We start from the raw sequence: 17,743 nt of genomic DNA, 5'->3' as shown, positions 1-17,743 counted from the left end.
TCTTTTTTGGGTTTTTTTTTAATAGTTGAAAACATTACAGGGCTCAGGGGGGGCCGCAGCCCCGGTGCTGCCCCACCCCCCCCCCGCCCCCACCCCCACCACCGGGACACAGACCCGGCATGGGGCAGGGGGGCTGTGTTCATACACGGGGGGAGCAGCCCCGACTCCCCCCCCCGGGAGGTCTTACCCCTGGGCAGGGTGTGCCAGGCCAAAGAGCAAAGCCCCCGGGGGGAGGGGGTGTCACTGTACCCCCCACTCCTGCACCTCTCCGGGAGCCGCCATCACTGTCCGGGGAGGGTCTGTCCTTCCTCCTCCTCCCGCTGCCCCTGGGGGCTCAGTTCAGTGGGGGGCTCGCGGCCCCCGCGGCGGGGGGGGTCAGTGGGGCATGGCCGTTATCCTCATGCTCTGGGAGGCGATGGGGTACGTCACCATGGGGGTGGTGGCGTGGCTCATGGTGATCCCCCCCAGCGGCTGCGCCATGGAGACGGCCACCGGCGCCACCGAGACGGCCACCGGCGCCATGGAGACGGGGGGGGCCATGCCCTGGGCGATGGTCTGGGCCAAGGCGGCCGAAAGCGGGGTTATTTCGGGGTTCATGGGGGGAGCGGCGTTGGCGGGGGGAGCTGCCTGGGCGCCGGCGGGAGCGACCAAATCCTGTTGGGAAACGGGCCGGGGCTGCAGGGCCTGGCTGCTGAGCGTGGTGTGCGTCTGCGCGATGCTGTGGTTGTAGTTGGTGACAGTGCCCACGGTGGGGGCCAGAGTCTGCTCGGTGGCGGTGGCGGTGGAGCTCAGCGTCATCACCTTGGCCTGGTTGCGGAACTGGGCGTTTTGCTCCAGCAGCACCTCGTTGGTGGCCAGCAGGTTGTTCACCTGCTTCTTGAGATCCTCCACGCGCTTGCGCAGCATGATGTTCTCCTCCTCCAGCAGGCGGTACTCCACCGTCCGCGGGCTGGCGAAGCTGTACTCATAGCTCTCGAAGTGCAGCCCGTCCACCCGCCGCCGTTTCAGCACGGGGTCGTGGTCATCGTAGCGGTCGGGGTCGTAGATGGCGTCGTAGGGGTCGTAGCGGCGGCCGGCGGGCACGATGCCCTGCTCACGGGCGGCCATGCCTCGCGCCTCGTACTCGTAGTCCCGCTGCAGGTGCTGGAACTTGCACTTGGCACCGCGCTGGCAGTCGCCCTTCAAGAAGTCCCTGCAGATGGGCACCTCCTCCTTGCTGTTGGGGAGGTCGGCGGGCGAGAGGCCCAGCCCGGCCGCCACCTTCTGCCGCAGGCGCGGGGGCAGCTCGCCCGTCTTCTTGTAGCAGTCCTCGTCCTCTTTGGTGCCGTGGATGAAGCGGCAGTTGAGGCGGACGCACTCCTTGTTCTGGAAGTCGTGGCAGAAGATGAATTCGTTCTTGCGGACGCCCAGGTTGGTGACCTCGCTGATGTCGGGGTGACGGAACCGGCAACGTTTCCCCCGCTTGCAGACATTGCGCAGGAAATCGCGGCAGATGTCGTCGGCGTTAGCGCCCACCTCATCGCCGCCGCTGCTGCCATTGTTGTAGCTGTCCCGGTCGGGCATCTTCGTCGTCGCCGCCGCCGCCGCTGACGCGGGGCTCCGGGCACTGCAAGAGGGAGGGAGGAGGGTGAGGGAGGGCACTGGGAGCAGCCCCCCGGCACCAGGGGGGAAACACCCACCCCGGGACACCGGCACCAGCGGAGAGAACACCTGCCCCAGGGCACCAGCATGGAGGGGGAAACACGTGCCCCGGGACACCGGCACAGGGGAGAAAATACCCCCCCGGGGGGAAACACCCACCCCGGGACACCGGCACCGGCGGAGGGAACACCCGCCCTGGGACACCCGCCCTGGCAGGGAAACGCCCACCCCAGGACACCGACACCGACAGGGAAACACCCGCCCCGGGGCACCGGCACCGCCCGGCAGCCGGCCCGGGGACAGCACGTCCCGCCGCAGCCCCGGGTGTCCCTGCCCAGTGCCCCCCGAGCCGCGGGGGGGTTCCCGGCAGCCGCTCACGGCCGTTCCCCGGCGCTGCCAGTGTCACTGGGGGCAGCCCGGGCCGGCTGGAGCGATGCGGGCGCGGCCGGGCCCGGCTCCGAAGGGCTTCCGTCCCGGGACAGCCCCGCCGGGCTCACCGGGAAGGCGGCGGGGGCGCGGCCCCCCCGCCGAGTCTCCATAGCAACCGCCCCGCAGGCCCGGGGCAGGCCCGGCGGCGGGGCCCGGCAGCGGTGGCGGGGCCCGGGGCGGGGCCCAGCGGGGGCGGCCGGCGCGGGGCCCCCGGGACGGCGGAGCGGGGCCTGTCCCGGTGGCGGCGCGGCCCGTCCCGGCCCCGGCCCCGCACTCACCCGTTCGCGGCCTCCTCGCGGGTCCTCCAGCGCCAACAATGAGCGGCCCCTTCCGGCCGCCGCTCTGCGCCGGGCCGGAAGTGCTCTATGGTGCTTCCGGGGCGACCCGGAAGGAAACGTGCGTTTCCTCCCGGCGTGCAGCGGCACAGGAGACGTTTTTTCCGTCAGGAGTGACGTCACACGGATGCGCCGCCGTCGCGGAGCTCCCTCGGCCGCGCCGAGACCCCCGGCCCGCCCTCGCGGGGCGGGATTCCCCCTCAGCACAGCTCGGTGACCCCGGTCGCGAGGACATCCCGCCGCCCCGTTACCGGGGGACCCATAACCCCCTCCCAGCCCCGTTACCGGAGGATCCGCCCCGCCCCCCCGGCGCTCCCGAGGAACCACACCGTGTCCCGACAACACCAGCTTTATTGGCGGCACATAGCACACAACCGGCCCGGCGCGGCGGGATCCCCCCGCGGCGCCGGGCCTCCTCCCACGGGGCACCGGGACGTCTCCGGGGCACCGGGACGTCTCTCCCCGGTGGCGGCGGCGGCGGCCCGGCAGGGCCTACTTGGACCTTTGCCTCATCTTCCTCCTCTTGCGCTTCAGCCTGCGGAGACACCGGCGCTCAGCCCCCGGGGTCGGCCTCGCACACCAGGACGGGCCGGTGGCCCGGGTCCCCCCCCGGTTCCCCGCGGCGGCCCCGGGGGGGCCCCACGTACCTGCGCATCCGCTTCTTGCGCCACTGCGGGAAGAAGGGGGGAGAGCGGTGCCGTTAGAGCCGGTACCGGGGAGAGTTGGCGGCCGCGGTCCCCCCGCGCCGTGTGCCCGGGGCAGGGTTGCCCCGAAGCCCAGGGACACACCCCCCCTGCGATATGGACACCCCCCTCCCCGACATAGGGACCCCCCCGCGATACGGACACCCCCTCCCCCGACACAGGGGCTTTTCCCGCGATATGGAGCCCCCCTCCACACGATAGAGCCCCCCCTCCACACGATATGGAGGCCCCCACCATATGGAGCCCCCCCACCCACGACATAGGGACGCCCCCCCTCCCCGCGACAGGGCACCCCCCAACAAGCCGCCCCCCCGTTCCCACACACCCAGAGACCCCGTCTCCGGCCCCCCTCACCCACCCCCCAGCCCCACGCACCGACACCCCCGTCCCCGCTCCACGTCCCGGTGTAACGGAGGCCCCTCCCCACGGAGTCCCCCCCTCAGGGTCCCCCCCAGCCCCCGGGCTCTCCGGCCAGGCCCGGCCGTTGCTCAGGGGGAAGGGGGGGGATGAAGCGCCATCGGCCGCCCCCGCGCCGCCCCCCGCCGCTCACCTTGGCCCTCATGGCGGTGCGGCGGCGCCGCGGTCAGTCCCGGCGGGCGGGCGCCGGCGGGGGCGGCGGATGGAACCGGATGGAGGCGGCGGCGGCGGCGGCAGCCCCACAAGATGGCGGCAGCAGCGGCCGAGAGAGGCCGCGGCCGCCCGCCGGGGCCTATTTATAGGGTAGCTCCCGTGGTCACGCCCCCTCCCGCGGCGCGGGCCACGATGGGAGATGTAGTCCCGCCTTCCCGGGGCATGACGGGATATGTAGTCCGCTCGCCCGCCGCCATTTTGCGCAGCCCCGGGCCCGGTGAGTGCCCCCCCCCTCGCCCCGAGCAGCCCCGATGAATTTATACGCAACAGACGAAAAATAAGAGTTACAGAGCCGTTAGTGGGAGTTTCCACTTGTATCTTTTTTTTTTTAAACTGGGTTTTTGTTTCTTTTATCAGGAGATGAAGTATTTTTTATTTTTTTAAAGTAAAAATAAATTAAATTAAGCAACAGCGGTTTATCAATCCGCGCCGTGGGTCAGTGAGGGAGGTTCACGCCGCCCCTTCCCTGCGCAGGCCAGAATTGTGCTTAAAAAACACCAAACGAGGGTTTCTCTCGTCCCTCACGGTCCAGGCCTCGGATCCGTGCCCTCGACAGTTCCAGAACGGGGTGGGGGGGAATTCAGGGGAAAAAAAATAAATAACACAGCGCATCGTTTATTGGCTTTTTTTGACTGTGGTGATATTTGCAGGCAGGCAGTTTGGGGTGGAAAATCCCCATCGGGGGGAGAAAGCCCGGGGCTGGCCGCGACGCCCGGGAGCAGCTTCAATGGCCAAGAGTTTTTCCAAAATTTCAAGGCGAAGAACCTGCCCAGAATTTCAAGGCGAAGAGGTTTTTCCCAGAATTTCAAGGCAAAGAACTTTCCTGAAATTTCAAGGCGAAAAATGTTTCCCAAAATTTCAAGGCAAAGAACTTTTGCGAAATGACAAAGCAAAGAACTGGCCCAAAATTTCAAGGCGAAGAGGTTTTTCCCAGAATTTCAAGGCAAAGAACTTTCCTGAAATTTCAAGGCGAAAAATGTTTCCCAAAATTTCAAGGCAAAGAACTTTTGCGAAATGACAAAGCGAAGAACTGGCCCAAAATTTCAAGGCGAAGAACTTTTCCGAAAGCTCAACGCAAAGCACTTTCCCGCCATTTCAAGGCAAAGCACCTTCCTGAAATTTCAAGGCAAGGAATTTTTCCCAAAATTTTAAGGCGAAGAATTTTTCCAAAACTTCAAGGCAAAGAATTTTCCCCGAAATTCAGCTACAGCAGAAGAACCAGAGCGCCCGTCAGCAGGTAGCAGCGAAGAAAAAACCTCTCACATTCAACTACATGTAGTTAAATAGGCGTTTTTCTTGTTGTTTTCTTTTTTTTGGGTATTTTTTCTTGGTTTTTTAAGAAAAGACTCACTCCAGAAGCACAACGCAACACCCCCAGCCGGACTCTGGCCCAAGGCCGACAACTCCCGTTGCGTTTCCCTCACCCGTCCCAGCCGAGAGCCACCAAAAGCACATCCAAGAGCGGAATGTGCTCCTGGGACGTGGAAACAGGAGAAACCCCACCACCACCACCCCCGGACACCAGGGAATTCACCCCCCGCCGGCGCGGGCAGCTCGCGGGGCTGCGGGGGGAAACCTCATCTGCCCCCCAGCAGCTTGGACAGTCGGTTTAAAAACGAGCTCGCCACAGCGGCGTGTTAAAAAATAGAGCGTTTATACGTAAAAATCAAGGCAGAGACAGACCAGAGTAGACGGAACAGTCTACAGTTTCACAGGGGACATAAAATTTTATATTTTTTTTTTTTTCTTCCCAATTATAAATGTACAATCTAGAGGCTAAAAGAGAAGAGCGAGAAATCCTCCGCCCCAGGGTATCGGCGAGGAATGCCTGCGCGGCCGATCGCCTTCCACCGTCCACGCGTACCGGGTCGCCAAACACAGGGCGGTTTCTTTTTGTTTTTTCCTCGGGCGTGATCAGCTGTTGGGTTGGGTTTTGGTTGGTTGGTTTTTTTTCTTTTTTTTCCCCCCTCCAAGAAAATCTGTAAAGGGAGAAATTTTAAAAAAAAAAAAAAAAAAAAAGAAAAGAGAAAAGGGAGGAAGCGGAAAGCAGGCGGCTCTCTTCGCTCCCTCTCTCAGTTGGTTGTTCAACTCTTCATGTGTGGGGAGTATAAAAGGTTAGAAAGAGTGGATTATAGACTAGCTTTTACTCCTGATTTTATTTTTCTGCTTTCTTTTTAAGAAGTCTGAAGTGGCTGAGAGAACCCTCCCTGGTTGGCAAAGTCAAGAGGAGCTGGTTGTAGTCAGTGGGAAGTCCAGCCTGTTTGGTGTTTGGTCGTTATGAGACAAACAGTGCCGGGTTATTTCGCTTCTGGTTTTTGTGTGGGGTTTGTTTTTTTGTTTTGTTTTGTTTTTGTGTTTGGTTTTTTTAAATTTTTTTTTTTCGGGCGGGGGGGGAAGGGGGGGGGAAAAAGGGGGCGACTGTGTGTGAATCGGGCGCTACGTGGAGGGAGCGGGCGCTGCTCAGTCGCCGGCCTCGTTCTCTTCCGCCGTCTCCCCCGTGGTGGCGTTCTCGGCGTTCTTGGAAGCCTGCGGAGACAAAGCCACGGCGGCCATCAGAAGGGGGCTCGCTCGGGGGACCGCGTGCCGCCACAACGGGAACAGCACGGCCGGCCCCCCCCCCCCCCCCCCCCACCTCAAGGGACCTTTTTGGGAGGAAAAGAAAGAGAAAAAGAAAAAGGAGGGAAAGAAGGAGACCCTTTCCGGGAGGCTGCTGCTTCCCGAGGCAGGGGAACACCAGGGGCATTCCGTAAGGTGGACCCAAAGCAGGAGCTGGGCAACGTTTGGGCGCTGCCGAGCGCGAGAGAATCCCCCCCCCCCCCCAAACCTGGCCAAATTACCTTCTTTTTCTTCTTTTTCTGGGTCTTCCGGCTTGCAGAACTTTGTAGAAGGGCCTGAAGACAGGAAGGAAACGTAAGAAGCTAGACAGCCGACTCCTTTTTTTGACGGCAGTTAAAGGGAAACCGCCTTTAAAGCCGACCAAGCGCCGCCAGCCACTGAGGGGAGTCCCAAGGGGCGCAGAGATGGTCGGGGAACGCCACGGGCTCACACCCCACCGAGGTATGAGGCCCCGGAGCCAGCCATGGCGAGTTCTCAGCCCCTCCTAGAAAAGGGCTGGGCGCTATCGAGCCACGAGAGCTGGTGCCCGAGGCAGGAAAACAGGGGCCCAAGCTGGCCTTCAGCAAACCTTTCCCTTTCTAAGCTCAGGTCTCGGTCCCTCCCCTGCGGTCGTGGTGCGGATTTTCCTTCCCGCCTTCAACCCCGAGGGACGCCAAACCAGGGTGAGCCGTGCGATGCGCTGCATCCGTTTTATTATTATTATTTTTTCAACCAACCTTCAGTTCTCCATCTTGCACCTCAAACTCGGATTTGTAGAGTTCCGGTTCGAAGGGGCCGCTGGTTATCCTCATGGGACCGTTGGGCATTAAAAGCACTGTGAATTTGAACTGTGCAACAAACTCTCCTGCAAGACAGAAAGGGGCGTTACTGCACCGCCGCCCCACGAATCTGATCCACGAGGTATCTCGGCCAGATGTTTCGATTCCTACACGATTTCTATATTGTCACTGTTAAAAAAAAAAAAAAAAAAAAACACAACCAAAAAAATCCCCCAAACCATCTTGCAGGAACTTCTTAAACCTGCCCCGGCCAGGCAAAACAATTCCTTCGGCACCACCTGCCGAGCCCGCTCCGTAAGCCGACCAGCGAGCCTCAGCCAGCAATCCTCCCTCCTGCCCAGGAAATCACTCCACCAAAAAAAAAAAAAAAAAAAAAAAAATTAATAAAATAAAAATTTCATCTCATCACTGGAACGACTCCAAAACAAAATCCAGAAGCCAAACGGGTAGCGAGTTTCCTGGAGGATAAATCCCAGGGCCCTCGAAGTGCATCTCTGGTATTTCCACAGCGGCAGAGTCAGCAACGCTCTCGCCAGATTCCGGAACCCACCGACAGTTGTCCACAGCCGGCTCCCACCCGTGGCACTCACCTTCCTTCTCGTAGAGGACATTGAAAGGCTGGAGCAGCTCGTGTTTGGCGCATTCCACCACCCCCATCCTGGCCTTCTTCTCATCCTCAAATGCCCTGCGGAGGAGACAGAGCCACACCTGAGCTCAGGACCTTTCCTAGAAGCCAGATTCCACCCTGCCGGTTTCAGAATTGCCCCCAGGGTCAGCTGGAGACTCGAATCCCTTGTGTCCCCCTCGCCCCAGCCCTGTCGCGGTACGGTGACAAAGCAGACTGTCGGAGCAGGCAGCTGCCGGGTGCACTGTTACCTCCAGAGAGGGGAAAAGGCAAGCGGATTTAAGGGTGAAAAGAGCCCATCCAGTGAACATTGTTTCCTTAGTTTGAGAGTAAGTCACTTATAAAAACCGACTGGAACCGCCTCGCCCCTGCACGCGGCAGCCCGACACTGCTTTCACCCCACTCTGTTTTATTTTAAACGCGATTCCCCGCTCCCCACCTGCCACACGAGGCACAGGAGATTCTCAAATCCTCAGGCTCTGCCTGGGATTCCTGCTTAAGCCTGTAACATCCTTCCTACACCCACTCCTGGGCTCAAATACAGCAAACCCCACGTAAAGCCGCAAAGGCTGCCTCCCGCTCTGTGACGGGATGGGAAATCAAGTCGGTTTTGTCGTCAGCGCGGGCTGTAAGCTCACGCAAAGCGCCCGGCTCTGAACACACAGGGAGGCCACGAGTAAGAGCAAATACCTGAGAGTAAATGGCATAGTATCAAAGCGCCTCTCCACCTCGCTGAAAAAGGCACGGGAGGTTTTCATCTTCAAGCCGTACTGTTTGGAGGGGTCCCTTTTGTAAATCGTAGTTCTCTGGCCGGCGTCCTTTGCCTGAAAATGCGAACAGCGCTGAGAGACCAGGAAAGCGGCGCAGCACCTCCTCAGCCACACCAGCCAACCTCCTGCCCCGCCAGCACCGCCCGTACTCCAACACTGGAAAGGGGCACCTCGACTTTTGGGATGGAAAAAGTGCCACCCAAAAAGACGCAGCGAGAGCCAGGCAGCAAGTATTCCTTGTCTGGGACTAGCACCCGCAAGGATGCGGCTGTTAGCACCACACGATGCTGACGACTATCCCAAAACGTGGCCGCTTTGACCACACGCACAGCGGAACGGCAGACCGAGAAGCACCAAACCCACCTTTCCCTCTCCACTGCTGACAAGAACGTCAACAGCATAAACTTCATGGACCTCAAATTCTGCTTTTTCGTGGTCCTTCCTGGATGAAAAAGAAAAAAAAGAAAAAAACAAAGTTTGGTGAGTCTGAACGGTAAATAGAGAAGGCAAAAACCTCCTACACGGCCAGAGCTCCTCCAACAGGCCCACGCTGGGCTCAGCCAGAGAAGGTCTCGGAGCACGAAGTTGTGCTGCAGTGACCAAGTCCCTGACCAGAAGAGCAGAAGCGGCGGCAGAGCTGGTCAGTGATGGGCTGGCAGAGAAAAACCAGTGACCAGCCAGGGCTCCTCCTGCCCATGACAAGCAGCTCCATCCCCAGTAAGGGGTGGGAGGTCTCTCGGACACTCAGCACCAGCTCTTTGAACTCGTGGTCATGTCCCAGGCAGGCCAAGAGCCCCACCACGCCTGGGACCTCGCCAGGCCGAAGAACTTACAGGCCAAGAGCTGGATTTTAAAGCCACTGAGCAATAAATGTTCAGCAGGAGACCCAACCCCGATGGATCTCTGAGGGAGAAGAGCTGCTGGAACAGAACGGAATGACATATCCAGCTCATTAGGTCAAAACCATGCCGAGATCCTACTGACAGCCATCACCATCCAGTGGGCTCCTGGCAGCTTCTGCGAGACAAAACGGTAGGTCTTGGCACAGCTCCTGGTGAATTTGCATCCACTGCTACGAGGAGCAACAGTTGGTTATTTTGCTGGCAGCCTCCAGCAGACTCCTTCGAGAAACTGGACAGAAACCAACAGCACTCGTAGGTGCCAGCGAGGAGCCTCACGTCAGCGACTTCCAGCCTTTCCTTCTCAGAACAACCCCCAAACAGAGCCACGCTTCACGTTCACACAGAAAGGGCAAGAAGATACGGGGCTAGAGAGCTGTTAGTTTGCCATATTGGGTCAGACTTTAAGAAAGAGGCCATACGGGGAGCAGTCTATACCCCGGTTAAATCAAACATACCTGCTACGTCCTCCCCCTTGATACCACAGCGAGAAACAGGGTCACCATTCTGGACCTAGTCACACCCCGCCCAACTGCTGCTGGAAGCAGCAACCCCAGAGGTGATGCTTACTTTTGCTGGTCTGTAGGGTTCTGGATGATTGTTTTCTCTCCATCGATCACGTGCTGTTTCAGCTGGTGCGACAGCATCCCTGCCGCGACAAGAGAATCCATTAACGCCTCTGAGCCGCAAAACAGCGACACCGGGACTTGGGTTACAAACACCACAGGGCCCAGGACTGCAGCCCTCGGCTACAGCCAGCAGTGAAGGAAACCATCAACGGCTTCAGTCGCAGGCCGTCAAGCGCATTAGCACAGAGCCCGGGCTCCCCAAAGCCCACCCTGACTTCAGCAACGCTTCCTCGCCAGCCAGGAGGAGCTGGAAGCGCCGGCACGAGGCACGGCCAGCAGCCAAGCACTTTGAAGCGTCGCCACGTCTCCATCGGGCACGTGCCGTGAGCTGCAATGGAGCGGAGGTGAACCCGCAGGCACGTGCGGGGTGTTTATAAAGATGCCAAATCAATGGAAATTTTCAGTCCTTTCCCCAGCACCTCGGCTGTACAGCACACGAAGTGTATTCTGGGGGATTTGCTTCCCTTTTCCTTCCTTTCCTACACTTCACCTTCAAATTGAAGGGGCACTCGCGGCCATTCCTGTTCCTCTCCCCAGGCCACCAGCCCAGCAGGGACAGTCGCACGTCTCCCCTCAGGAAGGACGGCGGCCGCTGGCGGGGAGGGGAAGCACAGCCCCAGCCGCCAACAGCTCCGTTTGTTTTCATCAACCGGGGCCTTATGCTGCTGCCAGTGCCTGGATAATTACGGCACTTGACTGTTTCCAAAACAGTGGCTGCTTAAACTCCCTTGACAGTGCGAGCGGCCGCCTCCTCACTGCAGCTGATGCCATGGTTTTTCACAGAGAAAGGCGCAGAGCATTGAGGAGACCCACAAAGCCATCCCACACACGGAACAGGGAACCCATGTTCCAAGACTGGGCTAAGGCGAGCGAAGAGAAGGAGCCAGCTTTGCAGTATTTTCAGGAAATCTAACTAATAATGGAATAATGGACCGATTTAATTGTGGCCGAAAGAACCGTTTTGACAGTGATGTCACCGAGTAGGAGGAAAGCATCTGCGGGTGCCAAATGTCAGGCTAAGCTCTCGCCACCTTTTCCCACAAGCGGTCTCATTTCCACCAGAAGCTGCCCCAGCGCCTTTCCCCTCCCACCCCCCGTTATCAACCCCGCGAAGACAACGGGAATCGGCTTAGAGCTGGCAGGAAATTACATACCCTGCACATCTATGGGCTTCTTTGCAGCGCCTCTTGCCTTACAAACGAGCTCTGTTGCGTATTCGCTAAAGGGGTTTTAACTACGAGCGGTCCAGTACGAAAGCAGAGGGTCGCGCGACTTGCCCGAGGTCGGCAGGAAGCCCACGCTACCTACCAGCCATGGACGCCCGCGTCTATCGTTCCTAGATTAATGCATCTTTAATAATCCAAAAAACCAACAGAGGAAGAAAGAAGAATCTAGAGAGTTTCGAAGGATTTTTTTTTGTTTTTTTAGCAAAGGCTGCTGCATTTAAAGATGGCGTGTCCAGGAATCGTAGTCATTAAACGCTTCCCAGAATTTGAGCAGGGTTTGGTGGGCCGCTAAAACATCGCTCCCCCCGATCGGCTGCTCCCCGTCCTTACCTTCGATCGGCGTGCAGTGAAACGAGTGGGCTATTTTGTTCCACGCGTCTGTCACTTGTGTGTTCTGGATGAAGAACACATGAGAACACATTAAGGATACAAAATTCAAGCCACGAGCATGACAGTTGTTTTAACTTGACAGCGTTCTGTGATAAAACGGGCAGGCTTTCTAACCGACTGGTGCTCTAACACCCTCAAAAAAAAAAAAAAAAAAAAACAGAGAAACAGTGTCAGGCTTCCATTTTTAATCCTGCATCAATAAAAATGACACAGAACGCGAGGTCAGCTCAGCTTCCCGCACTGCACCCGGTGCCTTCACACAAGCCACCCCTCTTTAGGGGAGTACAGCAGGAACCGAGAGCGACGCGAGTACGTTTGGAATATTAACACAGCGACAAAGGAGATCGCCTATGGCTGCTGCGGCGCCTGAGGAGGGAGAAGTGCCAGTGGGAGACTTAAGGGAACACCGGCTGTGCGAGCCCAGCTGCCCCCAGCAAGGAAAGGACTGGCGAGTGGGAGCACCCACGCTTCTCTGCGAAGCCACCATGGCACAGGAAGAGCTGGGGTCCCGTAGGGAAGCCGGAGGTGCTGCCAGAAGAGCCCCAGCAGGCCGGTGCTCACCCCAGCAGCGGCTCAGCTGCCTGCAGACAGCTGCTTCCACATTCCCCACATCGCTGGGCGATTCCTCCCAGGCGAGGTCACACGCTTTTCTTGCGGCACACAAAGCGCGGCACAGGCAGCGCCTGCACTTGAGCTCCTCGCCCCGTGCCCAGACACACTTTGCCTCGTAGCAGTCACTCACCTGGTTTCCAGGCTTTACCAAGCGCAGCGCGGCTTCGGCACAAAGATGAGCCGCCTTGATGACATCGGCTTTACGGCCTGACACGGGGTTTTCCTGGAAGAACAGAAAAATAAAGGCTTTTTAAGGTGCGTTCCCTTCCCTCTTATTAGTAAAAAAGCTGTTCTGAGTGTCTAGAGATGGAGATTCTCCATCTAACTGGACACGTCCCCCCTGACGCGGACAGAGAAATGTAGCTCAGAGGTGGAAAGGCTTCCAGCTCCATCATTAGTCTCTCCTCCATGAGAAGAGCAGAAGAGTATCTCCCACAACCAAATCGACTCTCTCTCGAGTTTCAACAGAGACACCCTCGTACAAGCGCATCACTGTCAAAGACTGAAGACAAGACAAGACTCCCCTGTAGCCAGAAACGTGGACTGCAAAGATTTCAGTCCACTTCAAAAGATTACTTTTGGTTTTTTTGTCTTCTCCCCACTAAGTCGCTCAGACGCAGCCACTGGAGCAAAACCATTATCAAGACCCACGCCGCCATCCTCCTCCCAAGAATACAGCTAAAAATACGTTCTGTGGTGACTTTACACACGCAACACTGATTCCCAGCACATGAGCGTGGCTCAGTGTCACTGCCAAAATGCCGGCCCAAACCCCACGTGCCGCGGTGGTGACCTCACCGACACGTGCTGGGGTTGTACGCTGCCATCAGCCCCGGCTGAGAAGAGTCCGTGCAGGCAGGAAAAGTGGGCAGAAGGGACCAATTTTGGGGTCACCCCTCAGCTCAGTTTGCAGAGGCGAAGGTAGCGACTCCCTGGGCCTCGGCCGGTAGAGGGGGCAGCAAAACCAGTCTGCCCAGTCCGCCCCACAGCCCCAGACACTCTACATGCAAATAACTCGCTGCAGCGCCGCTCACACGTGGTTTGTCAAATTACACGTAACCTTGCAAAATTGTCCATGTTGAAACAGTGAAACACTCAGCCCTCATTTCCCAGAGGGCTGGATAATTTTTAGGAAAGGGACGGTTTTCGCCCCATCGCTGCTGTGACACCAGACCTGCGGCGCCTTTGCGAAACGGAGCAGACACTGCTCCGAGGCTCTGCGCCGCCACTGCCGCCTTTGGCACCAGCAGCACCCAAACATCAGCTTTTTAATCTCCCTTTCGGAGCGCAGGTAAAACAGCAGCGACGGGAGACACCACTCCATTACCAACCTACCTTGGAGGCGTCTATGACAAAACTGTGTGCTACATTCGCTATGAAGCCATCGACGTGGACTCCCAAGTCACTGCAACGCAAAGAGAGTTAATTACAGGCGGGGCGTCACAGCTCAGGAAACTTTTGTGACTTCTAGAAGTATCAGAAGACTCAAGCGTGTTTCCAGCGCTTCACTTGACTGGCTATTAGAGTCTCTAATTAGCCACGCCGAGGAAGTATTTAACACACCGAGCAGGATTAGAAAGCCAAGCTCAGATGCCAACAGTGTAACACAATCGTTGTAACAAGAAGTATAACCGAGACGCTTACATTTTGACCAAGTCTCCGTCTTTGAGGATGTAGTCTTGGTCACTCTTCAGTGGGGAGAAGTGACAGACACAGTTATTTACCGATATACTCGTTGGGAAGGCAATACCTACAAAGGGGAAAAAAAAAAAAATATATATATCCATGAAATCTTGCAGTCTCACAGCCAGCAGAGGCAGCAGCCCCGCCAGTGCGGATCCTCACTCAGGATTTCGGTTTCTGAAGTGCTGGAAAATGCCCCGTTACACAAGTCTCTGGCCAAAGAGCCACGAGGAATGCGGCGTGTGGGCTGCTCCCGCACCGGCTCTCCTTCTGCCCAGGATGTCAAAGAAATACATCCGAGGCGGTGAGACACCTGCAAAAGGGACCTCGAGTCTCCATAACAGAAATCAGGGAGCTCTGGGTGACACACGCGAGCGTCACACAATTTCCACGGCAGCTACAGACCTGCGATAATGGTACCACAGGTCTCCCACTGAAACAAGAGCTACTGGGGACAACAACGTGGAGGATGGGATGCATCGGAACAGGACGCCGAGGCTCATCAGTGGTGCTTACAAGCAGGGCAGGAGGGAGGATTTGGGTTAAAATTGGCTTTCTGGGAACAGCAAACTATTTCTTACGTTAATTACCACAGAGTAGCGCTTTCTGTGCTCTCACAATTCACGCCAACCACTCAACAGGACCAAAACCCGTGGCCACGCTGAAGAGAGTCTTTGGAGCAGGCCTCACCTTTTTTCATTTCTTTTTCCTTCTTGAAAATCTTGCCAGTCTCTTCCATGATCATGGCGTCTCCCTTCTCGCACAGGAAGAGAACCGAAGCTCCAGAGTTTGCCGCTTCCACCACCGCACGCAGGACCCCTTAATTCAAACACAGACATGGAGCTGTTGAAGCACGTTAACGATAAACAGCCTTAAATCTAACACCAACGTTCACCGCACGGCACCACGGTGGACAGATCTGTTTGTTTTCTAAGAGGGAACAAGACTCTGGACTCAGCTCTTCACCAAAAAGGACCGTGGGCAGGCAGAAATCCCCCTTTAATTGTTATTTTGTTTTTGAGAACGTTTTCACAGAGAATGCAAGCAAACAAATATATTTTGGGGGTTGCAGCTTCAGCCACCGGCCTGCACAGACCGAGGGCCGTCCGAAAAAGCAGCTGGGCAGAAACTCCCACATTCTTCCTGGAGAAGTCAGAGCTACAGAAACAGGTTTGAAAATTACTTGGGAGACGGGACGTGCAGCACATCAAAGGGCAGGGGCCAGCGCTGCGGACGTGCGGGACCAGAGGCACGGAGCAGCTGAAAGCCTTGGCCGGGCACGAGAGCTGGCAGCAGTGCAGGACGGGCGCAGCAGAGCCAGTTACGCCAGTCCCTTCCTCTGCAGAAAGGTGTTTTTAAGGTAACCCACGTGCTGCTGCTCTGGCCTGGCAGCGCCAGCGCCGCCTGACACACGGAACTCCACAGGCCTTGCTCCGTGCCAGAGGAACTTTTGCTGCCTGAACCCACTTTTGGGAATATTCCAGTGCCCGCAAGTCCCAGCAGCGTTTTGGTTCCGCTGTAGACACCCTGCCTTGTGCTTTATAAAACCAGATAAGGAGGGAAAGGAGCGTAAAAGCGGCAGGTTTGGTTGAAACGCTGCGGTGACAATCACAAACACATCTGGATGGCGGAACAGGGGGCTGCTGGAGGAGCCACATCTCGATGGCCTCGCCACTACTCTGGGGGCTGAGCTGCTCCGGACCCCGAGCTGCCACTTCCCCTTCTCCCTCCTCTCCCCAGCTGGGACATTTCACAGGGAGTCACAAAGCTGACCCTGAAATGTTGTGGGATCCCAAGATAAAAGGTACCCTCGCAGTTCCTCCTCGCCCTGCGAGCACATTGTTTTTACAAGAGGCTGTTGGGTGAAGTGCCTCTGTCAGGTGGGAGTTTCTGTCACCGATGCCTGTGCTCCAAGTACAATAAATGCTTCGGAAGAGACGAAGGGGATGTCCACGAGCAGGAGGGTTTTCATAATTTCTCTGACACTGAATAAAAACCCTAAGTCTTTTCACCTGCGTGATGAATTAAATTTCAAATCCCTTCAGTCACCTTTCCGTGCGCCGCAAGTAACAAACTGGGAATGTTTTTAAGTACAGACAAAACTCTGATAAAGAGACATGCGGTGGATGGCAGGACAGAGAGAGGCGAGGAGAGGAAATGTTTTAAACAAACCGAGTGCAAAGATAAATGGAGAGCCGCGCTCATCAGAGCGTTCAAACCAAACTCCGAAGCAGAGAGCGTGATTGCACTGACCAAGGAACACCTACTAATTGTGCTCCGTCCTTCCACAGCGCGTCGTTCAGGGAATTAAAAGGCAGTTTCTATCATTAAAGGCACTTTGCTCTGACAAGAACCTCAGGCATTTGGAACTTTTTGCCACAGTTCTGCGTTTGCTCTTCCTAAAGACACTCACAGCACCCGTCAGGGAGCCAGGGCCACCTGGGGGAGGCCACCCTTAAATCCTGCTTGCCCAGCAGCCAGAGGAGCCAAAGGGGTGACCTCCCTCCCCAGAGGGGCACCCACATGGCCGTGGCTCGCAGCCCCGCGGCTCCCACCCCCGGTTACCCTCGGGAGCCGACGACGAAGCGTCCCAAGTCAGCAACAATCTGTGTGGGACACGCCAGGACCGGGGCCGGTCCTGCCTCACCGAACCGGTCCCGGGAGCTCTTTAACGAGCTGTCACCCCCCCCCGCCCCCTCCCCGGAGGGGCCGTCAGTGAGACGGTGAAGAAAAGCGTTGAAAAAAATAACAGCAAAAAGGAAATAACACGGGGGGAAGGGGGGGACACGGGGGGGAAAGTTTTAGGGATGAACAACGCGTGTCACGGGCCCCCCCGCGGGGCTCCCCCCTTCCCGGGCCGGCCTGGGGGGGCTCGCCCCGATCCTGTGTGTGTCCCCCGCGCGGGGCTGGTCTTCGGGGGGGCCCTGCCGTGCCCGGCGGGACGCGGGGGGGCGAGTTAAAACCCCCAACAAAAGAGCGGAGCGGGGCAGTCCCGGGCCAGCGCCTCCGCCGGGCCGGGCCCCGCCGGCGGAGGGAGGGAAGGCAGCGGGGGGCGGCAGGCCCTGCCCGCCTCCCCCCCTCCTCCGGTGCACGTGGGGCGCGGAGGCCACGTGCCGCCGGCGGCCACCGCGCGGGGCCGGGGCCTGCGGCAACCGGGGAGCCCCGGTCGCCCCGAGGGGAACATGCGGCCGCCCCCTCCCCCCCCACGAGCGTGTGGAGACGGGCGTTAAGGGGGAGAGTGCGGGGGGTGAACTCCAGGCCTCACTCCCGGCCCCACGCCCGCCGCTCCCCCCGCCCCTCCCCGGGCAACGGCCCCCCGCCCCCCCCCCCCCCCCGCTTCCGCACCGGCCAGGCCCGGCGCCCCCGGCCCACCGCCCCCCGCCCGGCCGCGGCCCGCACTCACGGTTGGCGATGTCCCCCCCCATCTTGTACTTGGTCACCACCAGGTCCTCGGCGATGGTGAGCTCGGCCGCCTCCTCCTCGCCCGACATGGTGGGAGCCGCCGCCGCCGCCCCCCGCCGCCGCCGCGCTGAGGAGACTCCGGGGAGCGCGAGCGAGAAAGCGCGAGCAGGGCAGGAGCGCGGGCTCCGCGCGGGGCACGCTGGGAAGGCGAGTCCCCGCCCCCTCCCTCCGCGCCGGACTACAACTCCCAGCGGCCCCCGCGGCGCCGCGACACGGGCCCGGCCCGGCAGCGCGTGCTCTCCCCGGCGCGGAACTACAACTCCCGGCGTGCCCCGCGGCTCTCGCGAGAGGCGGCGGGAACGCGCGGGGGCCG

At 58.7% G+C, this 17,743-nt stretch overlaps 2 protein-coding genes and 1 long non-coding RNA gene across 3 annotated transcripts; all 3 read right to left on the bottom strand.

Moving 5' to 3' along the window:
• Positions 1 to 98: 98 nt before the first annotated feature.
• ZC3H10 (zinc finger CCCH-type containing 10) lies at positions 99 to 2,439 on the bottom strand. Its single transcript, XM_063359082.1, has 2 exons — positions 2,349 to 2,439; positions 99 to 1,606 (listed from the first exon to the last, which is right to left on the bottom strand). The coding sequence occupies exon 2, from the start codon at positions 1,561 to 1,563 to the stop codon at positions 376 to 378; it is 1,188 nt and encodes a 395-aa protein (XP_063215152.1). The 5' UTR covers positions 1,564 to 1,606; positions 2,349 to 2,439; the 3' UTR covers positions 99 to 375.
• A 299-nt stretch (positions 2,440 to 2,738) lies between these two features.
• Positions 2,739 to 3,814, bottom strand: LOC134526884 (uncharacterized). The gene is made up of 3 exons (XR_010074047.1): positions 3,660 to 3,814; positions 3,053 to 3,075; positions 2,739 to 2,940 (listed from the first exon to the last, which is right to left on the bottom strand). It is a non-coding gene; the product is annotated as an uncharacterized LOC134526884 (long non-coding RNA).
• Positions 3,815 to 5,374: 1,560 nt separating this feature from the next.
• PA2G4 (proliferation-associated 2G4) lies at positions 5,375 to 17,564 on the bottom strand. Its single transcript, XM_063359178.1, has 13 exons — positions 17,372 to 17,564; positions 14,659 to 14,787; positions 13,930 to 14,035; positions 13,621 to 13,690; positions 12,416 to 12,508; positions 11,614 to 11,677; positions 9,999 to 10,077; positions 8,893 to 8,971; positions 8,450 to 8,583; positions 7,725 to 7,819; positions 7,072 to 7,199; positions 6,577 to 6,630; positions 5,375 to 6,265 (listed from the first exon to the last, which is right to left on the bottom strand). The coding sequence occupies exons 1-13, from the start codon at positions 17,457 to 17,459 to the stop codon at positions 6,200 to 6,202; spliced, it is 1,185 nt and encodes a 394-aa protein (XP_063215248.1). The 5' UTR covers positions 17,460 to 17,564; the 3' UTR covers positions 5,375 to 6,199.
• Between the last annotated feature and the right edge of the window lie 179 nt (positions 17,565 to 17,743).

Source organism: Chroicocephalus ridibundus, chromosome 24, assembly GCF_963924245.1.
Source record: "Chroicocephalus ridibundus chromosome 24, bChrRid1.1, whole genome shotgun sequence".
Taxonomy (NCBI): Eukaryota; Metazoa; Chordata; class Aves; order Charadriiformes; family Laridae; genus Chroicocephalus; species Chroicocephalus ridibundus.
The sequence above is the reverse complement of the archived record's forward strand: the minus strand, read 5'-3'. Positions and strand labels throughout refer to the sequence as shown.

Bases quoted from the DNA above. Each gene is read 5' to 3' on its own strand.
- ZC3H10 (XM_063359082.1), bottom strand. From the start codon at position 1,563: ATGCCCGACCGGGACAGCTACAACAATGGCAGCAGCGGCGGCGATGAG.
- PA2G4 (XM_063359178.1), bottom strand. From the start codon at position 17,459: ATGTCGGGCGAGGAGGAGGCGGCCGAGCTCACCATCGCCGAGGACCTG. The intron at 12,509-13,620 runs GTAGGTTGGTAA...CTGTTCTTCCAG, and splicing joins TTGTCATAGACGCCTCCAAG to GAAAACCCCGTGTCAGGCCG. The intron at 6,266-6,576 runs GTAATTTGGCCA...TTGTCTCCGCAG, and splicing joins AGAAAAAGAAGAAAAAGAAG to GCTTCCAAGAACGCCGAGAA.